The sequence below is a fragment of the Piliocolobus tephrosceles genome, chromosome 6 (assembly GCF_002776525.5).
Source record: "Piliocolobus tephrosceles isolate RC106 chromosome 6, ASM277652v3, whole genome shotgun sequence".
Taxonomy (NCBI): domain Eukaryota; kingdom Metazoa; phylum Chordata; class Mammalia; order Primates; family Cercopithecidae; genus Piliocolobus; species Piliocolobus tephrosceles.
The window spans coordinates 75,913,740-75,926,104 of NC_045439.1; the positions used below are offsets into that span (position 1 = coordinate 75,913,740).

The 12,365-nt window shown below is 39.2% G+C and overlaps 1 protein-coding gene across 2 annotated transcripts in view; it reads right to left on the reverse strand.

Moving 5' to 3' along the window:
- The window catches only part of SCG3 (secretogranin III), a 40,148-nt gene extending 28,249 nt beyond the window's left edge, over positions 1–11,899 (reverse strand). Inside the window, exons 1-7 of one of the 2 annotated variants that reach the window (XM_023227230.2) lie at positions 11,414–11,899; positions 10,680–10,732; positions 10,127–10,172; positions 9,818–10,033; positions 4,735–4,877; positions 3,772–3,921; positions 788–965 (exon numbers count right to left, since the gene is read on the reverse strand). In XM_023227230.2, the coding sequence (XP_023082998.2) occupies positions 788–965; positions 3,772–3,921; positions 4,735–4,877; positions 9,818–10,033; positions 10,127–10,172; positions 10,680–10,732; positions 11,414–11,831 (1,204 nt within the window). In that variant the 5' untranslated portion in view covers positions 11,832–11,899. The remainder of the gene's footprint in view (positions 1–787; positions 966–3,771; positions 3,922–4,734; positions 4,878–9,817; positions 10,034–10,126; positions 10,173–10,679; positions 10,733–11,413) is intronic. The other variant, XM_023227231.2, reaches the window with a different exon arrangement.
- Positions 11,900–12,365: the final 466 nt, after the last annotated feature.

Genomic DNA, 12,365 nt, shown 5'->3' on the forward strand with positions numbered 1-12,365 from the left:
CAAATAGTCAAACTCATAGGAGAAGAGAGTAGAATGGTAGTTGCCAAGGGCTAAGGGAAGGGAAAAATGGGGAGGTGTTGGGGTCAAAGGGTGGGAAGTTTCAGTTATGCAAGATGAATACATTCTGGAGAATGTACAGCATGGTGGTGGTAGTTAACAGTATTGTACTGTGTACTTGAAATTAGCTAAGAGGGTAGGTCTTAAGTGTTCTCATCATACACACAAAAAGAATAAAGGAAAAAAAAAGAAAAAAATGTTAACTGTGAGGTGATAGATACACTAGTTAGATTCATTGTGATAATCATTTCACAATGTATAAATGCACCAAAACATCAAATTGTACACCTTAAATATATACAATGTTTGTTTGCCAATTATACCTCAATCAAGCTGAGAAAAAAACAGGTGCAATAAGAGTTGAGGTTGAACTGGGTAAGGGCAGGGACACTGCCTGGTTCACATCCATCTTGGTGCTAGGTCTTTTCCAGTACCTTGTACATAACACATGTCCAGTATTTGTTTGCGGAACAAATAAATGAACCTTCTGTTAACAAGAAGATTAAATTATCCAGAAACATCACCTTTCCTGATTATCCTTTCCTAAATATTTTCATAACTGGTATGCTCCTTTGGAAAAAAAATTGATGTGAACGATTTTCCCCAAGCCCACAGTGTATGTCATTGAAGATTATATTTGGAAACTGAAAACAGGAAGAAAAGAACCCACCCACACATTTCCTGGAATTACTCTTTCTGTTCCACATAATCACAACCACACAGTGGTTACCTGAATCAATACTTTTCAGTAATGCATAGAAATTTGGGAAATATTGGAGTTCCTCAAAGTTGTCTTCACTGTAGGTTTTAGTTCTCCTTTCCAAGCCATTTGTCAAGGTTAAGGTGTTAGATACTGTTTCATCGTTTTCTCCCTTAGTAAGACCATCTTGAATTGCTGCCATTGGAGTCTCCAGTGGGGAAAAATCAATAAAAAATAAACATCTTGTTAGAACTAGTGAAATTCCAGCTTGATTCCTTCCTTTGTGATGCTCTTAAATGTGAAGTGCAAGAATTCCCCCTCCTTTGCAAGCTCCTGCAGGTTCAAACCCATTTCTAGACATGTGTGCTCTTGTCATTTGAAAAAGTCACCGAAGCTTAGGGAAAGGAGCTCTACCTCAAGGGAAATCCCCTGAAGAACCTGGCTCCTGCTCAAGGGAAAAAGGGGAATTTCTGGGCTCCTTCTCTGAGCATGTTTACCTCCATAAATTCTCATGAGTCTCTCCTCGAAAAACTGCCTTTTAATGAAGAGGGAAGCTTTGAGTTCACAGAATCCACTAAGAGGGCTGGTGTCAGGATACAGGAAAGCCTGTTAGAATGTCTATCCCTAGCAGGGCAGTCATACTTGGGAATTTCTGAGTAAAATTTAAGTGCTGTCTGGATGAGTGTACAAAATCCTTTCTCTCAGACCTGATATTTGTTCAATGGCTCCCATCTTAGTAAATGATTCATTCTCCGTTCAGTGAACTAGATAGAAATTTAAGAGCCTTTCTTGACTCTTCTTCCTTTTCCCCCATCCAATCAATCAGTAGCCTTGTTGGCCCCGCTTTCAAAATTTATCCCAAATTTGCACATTTCTCTCTCCACTATGCCACTCTAGTCCAAGCAGCCTTCGTTTCTCACCTGCTAGCTGCAACACCACCCTCCCCAAATCTGTGCCCAACACTGCGTTTCCACATTGTAGCCAGAGTTATCTTTTTAACAGTCTGATCATGTAACTCCTTTGCTTAAAATTCTTCAGGGGACCAGAAAATTCTCATGGTTCTTACAATAAAGATCAGAGTCCATCCATGGCTCATAAGGCACTGCATGGTCTGGCCCGGGTCCACCTTCCCAGTCTCTTCTTTTTTTGCTCTTTCTTTCTGTGCCAGCAACACTGCTTGTTTCAGTTGCTTGGATACTCCACACATCCTTCTCTATGTGCTGCCTCTCATGTTCACAAGTTAACTCCTATTTGACCTTCGGTTCTCAGTTCAAGTTACTTCCTTAGGGAAGCATTACTTGAGCCTAAGTCCAGGTCAGTTTCCTTTTTTGAGGTGTCATAGAACCATGTTTCTTTCTTCAGAGCACTTAATGCAATTGTAATGAAAATACATGATGATTTAAACACGATCTACCTCTTCCACTAGACTTTGAGCTTCATGAGTAAGGGATTATGTCTTTTTAAATGGGCATGGTATTTCCAGTGCTTGGTACAGAGTTGGTATTCAATGAATATTTGTTGAAAGAATATTTTATTTGTATTTTATTTGCATTGATGTATTCAGGAAACATGAGTACACAGGTCAAGCATATGAACATTTTAGAGATGGGTGAATAGGATTATGTAATGGGAGTGAAGAATTATGGAAATAGCTATGTTAGTTGTTAGTTTTAGCTCAGACTGGTAAGCTTGGGTGAAAGTCATAAGGGTTTTTTTTTTTTTTTTTTTTGATAAATCTAGAACTTTTTTTTTTTTTGAGTGGGTGAATCTTCAAAAGCTGCTTAAAAAGATGGCAGCTGGTGAGGATTGGAAGTAAGGAGAGCAGAGGAAAGTTTTTAGGCTACCCAGTTAAAAAAAAAAAATCCAGACCCAATTTCTATTTTCTAGCCTCTCTAAAACAGAATTATCAGCCTCTATAGTCTTTGTATTTGAGACAAGATGTTGGAGGAGAAGAGGAGCCATGGGTGTGGGTTCTTTACGGAAGAAAATCAAAGGACAGATGAGGAATTTGATATCACCCTATGGTCAGTTTCATCTAAAGTTTTAAAGAGAATTCAAGGTGGGGAGAAAGATCTCAGCGGCTTGGTTGGTGCCAAGGAAAAAATAAAGAGGCAAGGAGTCCAATAAAGGGAAGGAAGGATGAAATTAACCTGGGTAAATAGGCATCTAAACCAATGAAAAGGGGAAGGAGCAGGTGGAAGAGCACTGCCAAGAACAGAGAGGCAGCATTAGGCAGCTGGCTCTGGGAAACACAAAAGCTGGTGGAGCAGACGATCTAGTCAACCCACTTCTTTGTAGGGGGATTGGGCACAGATGATGACATCTGCTGTGAACAGATGTTGGATACCAAAGGAACTGTGAGATGTTTGGTTGCAGTTCACTGGGACTGTACCTATAGTTGTTATTATGTGATATTGTTACTTCACATATTATTATGTATTATTTTACTGTGGGGTATAAGATGTAATCTTTACGAAATAATAGAATATAACATAATCTTTACATTATTTTCAAAGTTGAGATCATTTATATTTTTAACTTTTTGGTATTTTATGCATATACATATTTTAAAATTAATTAATTAATTAATTAATTTTTTGAGACAGGGTCTCACTCTGTCACCCAGACCGTTATGTAGTGGTGCCATCATAGTTCACTGCAACCTCAAACACCTGGCCTCAGGCGATCTTCCTCTCTCAGCCTCCTGAGTAGCTGAGACTATAAGCTTGTGCCACTACACCCAGCTAATTATTTTTATTTGTAGAGATGGGGGTCTCACTATGTTGCCAGGACTAGTCTTGAACTCCTGGTCTCAACTCCCGCCTCAGCCTCCCAAAGTGCTGGGATTATAGGTTTGAGCCAACATGACTGACCTGAATATAAATGGGCTAAAAATGCCACATACCTCAAATCTTCCTTGGTATCAAGTAAGGCACTAATTATTATACAGATAGAAGTACACACACACACACACACACATCCATCCATGCAGATACATACACACACATACATACCACTTTCTCTGGTATTTTTCCAGCCTGATTCTCAGTCCTGCTGGTTGGCTTATTGGGATCCTCCTCATAATTGTTGGCTTCCTTTGAGATTAATTTTTGTAAAACCTCCGCTACTTCATCTTCCAGTGTATGTGCTTGGCTTTCTGTGATCTGTCATAAAAAGGGAAAACATATATAACTGCTATATTCTCAGTCCTGTGATTTAAAAAAAAATGCGGACTAAACTGTAGTCAAACATATCTTTTTTAAAGAGGACTCTTCTGAACCATCTTTCAGACAGCCCTAACTTATGCCTGCACCACATACTAGCTGTTATAGCGATTGCTCAGCACTCCTGGAAGAAGTATATTTGGGCCCACCATGCAAGCTGGTAGTCCTATCTCTTGAAACCCACGGACCATGTATTTAGAGAAACACCCAGAGCATTGCTCCACCACAGCTTTAGGTCATAGTCAGATAACCTTTGACATCCCAAAACATTAGCATCTTAATAAAGCCTGCCAGGGCCAGGTCAGGGCAGAGGAGCCAAGCTGAGGTGGATTCAAATGAGATCACCTGGAGTTTCTAAAATATAGATCACATGCCTTTGCTCATGTTATTTCTTTTTTGTCACATACATGTCTTTTACCTCTGCTGGTTATATCCTAACCATCCCTCTAAGCTTCCTTCATGCGCCTCTCCTCTGAAGTCTTTCCTTACTCCAGTTGGATATAAGCTATTCTCTGGCTCTTATGGTTTTTAAGCAGCTGGCATTTTGGGCGTGTGTCTACTTGCCTACTTCTTCTGATGGATGATAAACTCCTAGAAAAAAAGAATGGTGCTTTACTTGTCCTTAAAACCTACGGGTCCTAGTAAAAGGAAGACACATGATAAACACTTGGCTACTTGAGACAAGTGACTTGGCTTCTTGGTATACTCTAAACTGCACTAGGAATTTGGTTTATTTCCATGCACATGACTTACAAGGCCAAGATTCAGTAGTTTAGAAACAATCTTGTCAAACACTGCTCTGTCATTTTCTTCATAAATCCTGGTAGCGATTTTATGGACAATGTCTTCAGCAGTTAAAGGAGTCCCGTCTAGTTGATGAAGACCGTCTGGATCATCTAGACAGAACGACCACAACTTCACACCATAGTGATCATAGATCTGTTTCATGCATCATATTATACTTATAATCTGTACTGCATTTTTGTACACTCAGATATGTTTGCGATGTATTTATGGTGGTTCTTGGTCCATGGAAACCCTTAGTTTGAAATAAAATCGATCTTCATGTTAAAAACTTAGTATGATAATGGACATTCTGAAACTTTCTTAGGTGACTATAAGAGGAAGGAAGAGCTAAAGGCAACACAAAAGCCCTCTCCATTTATTGTTATCACAAATAATACAAACCATATTATACCTTTTATTAACATAGTATGCCATATTTACATAGCATGTCATATTATTCTATGTGCCCTTCTATATATTGTATGATTTGATATTTGAGTTCCATACAGGGAATAGATTGTTTGGTAATATCCCCACATGTACTACCTTTGCAGGCAAATTCCTGGGGTAGGGGCAGGGACCTCTACCTCGCACCCAGAATTAGAGAGTGTGTACTGAAGATTTAACGACTCACCTAAAATAAAGATTTACTTCTAACTGAACCTGTATCAGAGTGTCTTTATGTAAAGAAGGCAGCTTAAGGTAACAAGACTCATTCTTAGAGAACAGGGAACTTACCTTATGTGCCTGGAATTTAAACTTTTGAAGTGTGGCAACAGATCTGCACAAAGCAATATGTAAATCTTTGCAGAGAAGCATGCTAATATGTACCCTTGGCTTTCCTAGGAATACATTTGGCAATACGACTTCAGACCAAAGTAAGGGCCCATCCTGAGGGAAAGGGCTAGTGGCAATGAAGCATTGTAGCACATCCATGGAGATCTTCCAGAAATCAATTATTAGTCATCTCCAATCTATACCACATTGAATGGATCAAATTTACAAGATACTTAATTCTCCCTGTTTCCTCTGGGAAGACTGGAAAGATCAGAATTTTAGCCCCAGTGATATCTCTAGTTAGCTATATCCTTGGATCACTGTAAAGGAGTCTAATAAGGTATCTATTTCATGGGATTGTTGTGAAGATCAGATGAAATAAAATGTAAAAGTACTTTTAGATTGAACAGTACTTAAGGTCGGTGCAAAAGTAATCGCGGTTTTTGCCATTACTTTTAATGGCATTACTTTTTAATGGCAAAAACCGCGATTACATTTGCACCAACCTAATATATGAAAGCTAATGTATTATTGTTATTATGCACGGTATATTTGTATTTTGAAATAAAAGAACTGCAATTATATTCTAGAGAAAATGGAAATTGAATCTCTGGCCAGATTCTGCCCAGACAATCCTCATCACACTCACTCAAAGAAAGAAGAACCTAGTATTTCTCTTCTGATTCTGCTCTTTTCTTCCATGGGTTTTGGGGATTTGGACAGAGAATATCTCCTGTGGCTTTTCTTTCAGACTCTATGAAAATAGAGGTATATGCTGCCTCAGGCAGAATATCTTCTTCTTGTTTGGAAAGAAGCTTAGGAAAATGAGTAGGGGTAAGTATACATGGAGGACTGGAAGTTCTGTCAGTACAAAACTGCTGAGCTGTTGGCCAGCCCATGAGCCATGAGCCCTTCAAGCTGAGTACCAGACAGACATAAAAGCAGAAAAGCCCCTAAGAAAAACAAACAAACAAACAAACAACAAACATAAAATCAGTTCTCCTCCTGGCTGACTGAAAATTTGGTTCATCATCTATTTTTCAGGAGCAGAGACTCAGTATTATGTGTCTGATTTTTCCATTTGTGGGTTGCAAGTCAGGCTCTCGGGAATATACAGAGCAGAAACTGCCCCAGTCTATGCAGAGGTGGAAGAATTCATTTCCCTTCCCACTTATCCCTCAGGATCCGTAAAAGGAGGAATATTGGTTGCCTGCTAAACCTGGAAAATAATTGAGATGACTGTTTTTCAGTCCATTTACCTCACAACAGGGAGGATGTTAGTAACCCACTGAAGAGCCTTTGCTCTGCTGCACTGCTGTTCTCTCTTGAGCCAGGAACTTAGGTCTCCCCTAGCAGCGCTTTGCTGGATGGGGTAAACAGTGGAACATGTGACCATTGCTCCTCACCTTTCCCTGATTTCCTTCGCTCTTCTAAAATGGATAGTATGACTCAGAATGGCTTCCCTCCTGCTCATGAAGGGGTATTTCACCGTCCATGTATAGACTCCCAGAGGGGAGCCAAACATGGGTTTAACACATAACTTTTGTTAAGTAGCCACAACATTCTAAGTGAATGTCAAAGGGTCATGTCTCAAGTCATCATCTGCCCTGTTATGTTTTGAATCCCTAACATCTAATATAGCACTTGACTTTCATTTGTTCAATATATCTTAATTGAAGTCTTACTATGTGCCAGACACTGGAAATAGAGTGATGTAAAAGTTAGGCATGCTCCCTGACTACACAGGGTTTATTGTCTAGCTCATAGTCCAATACGTAGCAATTGCTCAATAAATATTTGAATGCATACAGGAGCCCCAAAGCTCTACTTTATAAGAGAAATTTGGAGAGATCCTAAATTGTGCATGCTATAGAAAACAGTGAAAAGGAGAATTGATGGGTCCTGTAGCACAAACCTGTTTGGAAGCTTCCCAAAGGCAAGAGTAGGTAGGTCTGGGAACACATCCGGCAGAAGTTAGCTTCCTTTACCTTCCCCTCTGGGATGAAGTCTACATGCATCTGAGGCTCTATTCAACTTGGTGGCCAAAACCCTCTGGTTTCAGGATTTCCAGAGCACAAGGGGAGACCAGAAGCTTACTCACAAATCATTGTCTCCAAGAACCCTGGCCGGTCTTCTCTGTGATCTCGAGTGGAGTCAATACATCTACAGTAAACCTGAAGTCATTAGGACTAGCGCTTGGTAATTCCAAACATATTTGGGATGGTAATAAAATGTTAACAGTTAAAAAATTAGTTGCTCAAGTTAGCAGTCAGATCAAAAACAGATCTATGTCTCTGCCTGCATGTACAACCAGTTTGACCAATCCAGCCAACTCAATATTAGATTATTCTATTAAATCAAATGATCGCTTCGGTTGAGGTGGTTGAATCTGTTTTGTCTGCAGTTATAATCAGTGTCTATTTGTAGTCCCAATATTTTAGGTAAAAAAGTTGAATTCAAGATTTTAAAAAGTAAATTTCCCTAAGTAGCATGGCATATGATATATGTCAAAATATAAACCCATTGCCTCCATTCCACTTCATAGGTACACAAGACACGTTGGAATACTCCTAGGTTATTAGGTCCTATGAAAGTCCATTATTTAATCGTCATATAAAAGTCAGATATTTAATCGTCAGTTGTTTTTTGGCAGAGATAATCAGCATAAATCTCCTGTAGCCATGGAACAGAATAAGGATGGGGAAGAAACCTGTACTTACTCCTAAGCACTGGTTCTCAAAATGAAAAACATACTTTCCTCCTTAATGCCTAGGTATGGCAGTTCATTTATTCCCTCATCTGTTATTTCACTTGTTCATTCATTCTTTCATAAATTTATTCAATGAATTCATGGGCTTCCAGGCACTGGGGTTACAATGTCTCTATTCTTATGAAGTTTTCAGTTTAGTTTTGGAGAAAGGCATTAATCATAGATAGTCACACTTATGAAGGTAAAATTACAAACTTTATGAAGTGCCATGAAGGGCAAGGACAAGATTTCTATCAGGTTATGTGTGCTGTATGAACCTAGAAATGTAGTCAGGAAGCAGTCCATGCAGGACTGTGCAAGCTTCATTAAGGACTTTGGTTTTCCTGTTTTGTTTGTTTGCTTGAGACGGAGTCTGGCTCTGTCGCCCGGGCTGGAGTGCAGTGGTGTGGTCTTGGCTCACTGTGGCCTTTGTCTCCTGGGTTCAAGTGATTCTCCTGCCTCAGCCTCCTGAGGAGCTGGGACTACAGGTACCCACCACCACTCCCGGCTAATTTTTGTATTTTTAGTAGAGATGGGGTTTCTCCGTGTTGGCCAGGTTGGTCTTGAACTTCTGACTTCGAGTCAGGAAACTATCACATTGGCTGCCAAATGAAGAATGAGTTGGGGAGAGGCAGAGTGGTTGCTGGGAGAACTGTAGATTTTGCAATAGTTTACGTGAGACATAATTGGAGCTTGGACAAGGATTGGAGTTTGCACGAGTATAGAGAAAAACAATTGAGAGATGCATAAGACATAAAATTAGTAAGTTTTGGCAGATTAGAATTTGAGAGGTGAGGGAAAAGATAAGTAGTTTGATCCTAGATTTCTGTCTTTAAAAAACTGAATGGATAGTAGTGTCTTTCCTAAAGAAGCAGTACTCTAAGAGAGCTAGGTTGTGAAGTGGACATAGATTATGAATTTAATCATGGGCATGCTAAATTTGAGGTGCTTCTGAGACTGCCAAGGGAAACTGTCAAATAGGTAAACAGATAAATAAGTGTACAGGAAAGAGAAGCCTGGCCTAGTGATATAGGATATCAGGATACAGATGTAATTGAAGCCATGTAAAGGTTAGGATGACCTAAGGAGAAAGGATATGACTAGGAGGAAACATTGAAAAGGAAATAGCGGATATTTCACCTTTTTTGTGTAGGGTGGGAGGGTACTTTATTGATCTAATTATTTGAAAATTATGTTATTTTTTAAAAAATATGTTAATTTAAAAGTTATGTTAATTTTTAAAGTAAATTTGAAGTTCAAATGAATTTAATAAAATAAAACATAAATACTAGATTAAAAATGTTTCCAGAGAATTGCTAAAGGAATTTTTAAAGGAAAAATAAAATTTGGCACTCTGTGGAGCTGGGGCTTTACACATTATTGTAAATAGATGCTTTATCTCAATTTCAGACTTGACTAATAAAGGATTATGAATGTTCAAAAGATATTTTTAAAATATTGGACTTTCTCTTAACCCACTATAGGGAACTCCACGTTAACAGAAAGTTCTTTTTTCTCATTTACCTTGAAATTTATGATCCAATCCACTCTTAGTAGAATCATAATCATCTATCAGTTTTCGATTCTTGGTTGAATCACCATCTTCCACATTCAACTTATTATCAAGTGGGGAGCTTCTTATAGATTGTCTTTCTTTCTCCATTTTTTCCTTTTCTGTTATTGCCTTTAGCAGGTTCAAGTTATCAACAAAAGAATAGTTGCTCTGACCTGGCTTGTTTTCTGGAAGAAAAGCCCCAAACCAACACAGCCATTTTAGTTCAGATTCTCATAGCCTACATTATTTAAATTAACATCAACATGATTTCTTTTTACCTGGAGGATATGTTTTTTTAATCTTGTCTGCTTCTGCTTCAGCAATCTGTGAACAAACAGGAGATAGACCTGGTTTAAAATCATTGCTCCACCACTTACCAAGTATGAGAGCCAAATGATTTAATCTCCATGGGATTTAATTCTCTTGTTTGTAAAATGTGGATAATTCCTATTTCAGAGCACTGTTATAATTATTAAATGAGATAAAATTAAGGGCAGATGCTCAGTAAGTGTTAATTCCTTTCTCCTATAATATTGGTGAAAGAGAAATCTAGTAAATCAGGCAATCTTACAACAGAGTGGATGTGATGCTGAGCTTACTGGGTTATTATATAGCTACTCTATGTATTCAATATACAGAACTCAATATAAATAACTGCTAGGGCACAGAATTTACCAAAACTAGATTTCCCATCCCTAATTTCTGTCAATTAACTATTAAGTTCCTGATGTTTGTAAATTCAAAATGACCAAAATGTCACAGCATAATTACATTAAATGATAATAACTAAATCAAAATGAAATAGCATTCACAATGTTACTTTTGACCTACCTGTTCATTCAAAGGTCTTTCTGCACTTAATTCTCTATTATGTAGAGATTTGTCTAGAATAAACACAAGTGAATATAAATTTAATTGTGTGTTGAAAGACAAAATATGCCTCTTATTAAATAAAATCTTTATAAAAAGGAAAAACAAAGATTAGGAGAAATAATTTTTGGATGACTATGAAACAAATACATACTAACAAAGATTATTAAGATTATACAATAACAGTAATTATCAATATTGCCTTGTTTATTATTTTGGTGTATCTCCTGAGCTGACAGAATCACATTTTTTTTTTCTGACCAGAAATTTAACATATAGTTCTAACACTAGAATTACCAGCTCTTCTCAACTAGAGAGAGCATAATTTGGATTGGTATTATTGGCACACTAAAAGCTCTTTCATCATATACTGCCTATGTAATGAACAGACTATCTGAGAAAGGTTGTAAGGCAACTAGGAAAAAATCCGAGCCACTTTAGGTGAAAAAGATTCTCTTCCCTTTTCAAAATAAGATCTTTAAAAACAATCCATATTACTGCTCTATCATTTTTAAAGTGAAGAAAAAAATCTATATTCTGTCTCTAAATTCGAACTGATTTCTCTGTCCGTATTCATGGATATGATTTGATCAGAATGTGAGGCAGAGTGATTTACAGCTCACGTTATTATACCAAACTTTACCTTTTGGTGGCGAAATAAAAGGAAGGTAGGAAGAAGAAAAGTGCTCACATACCTTGACTGCCTCCAGGTTTGGGGAAAGCTTGAATCGGGAGCGCTAACACCAGAATCCAAGTGCCGGTCCCGAGGAACCCCATTCTTCCACGCTCGGCTTGGGTCACAGCCCGGCGCTGGGCTCCTGGAGCTGTAGCTTTTGTTATGAATGAAAAGGAGGAGTAAAAACAGGAAGAGCCAGAAGGGCGGGTGTGGGGCGGGAGAGGGGTCGGGTCTGGGCGTCCGCGGGATCTCTGACACTCGGGGGTCAATGGATTAGCAGGGTTGGGGCACGCGGGAGTCAAGTCTCCAGGTAGAGGGGAGCGCTGTCCGCCCCGTAGGTGCTGAAGTTCCTGTGACGCCGAGACGGCCGCGCCAGGGCGTAGCTTTACTCTCGCTCCCTCCTGGAGAGGAAGTGAGGGAGGAAGCGCATGCTCCATGAACGCCAGAGGCGGGAGGGGATGGCGTCAGTGACTCTAACGCTACTCCAATCCCCCGGGAATGGAACAAAGGAGGAGCGACCGGCCAGCTGGCGTATTTTCTGTGCTGCAGTCCTAGGGTGCTCCTGGGCTCAGGGTCAGCTGGCTTGCCCTAAGCGTGACACAATTGTCCTAACCTCCCAAGTAAACGTTACCTCAAGGGCCAAATGCCTTCTTTGCGTGTGCACCTGTCAAGGAGATTTAGATAACCTTGTGCGAGGAGTTCTGCTTTGCGATTCTTCTTTCGGGATATCTGTTCCAGAATCCTTTCCTTCCATTCACCTCCTGTACCCAAAAGGTAGATACAATTCTAATCTCTTTAGAAAAGTCCTGCCTTTTGTGGTCTGTGTTGACGTATCGAGCATCCCTCAGCTCTACCGAGTCTTTTGGATTGGGAAATTCAAGGAGCAGTCTTCCAAGTAGTCAGATTGCTGCAACACACTCTCACTCTCTGATGCTGAAACACAACAACAACAAAAACAAATCTTTGCCTAT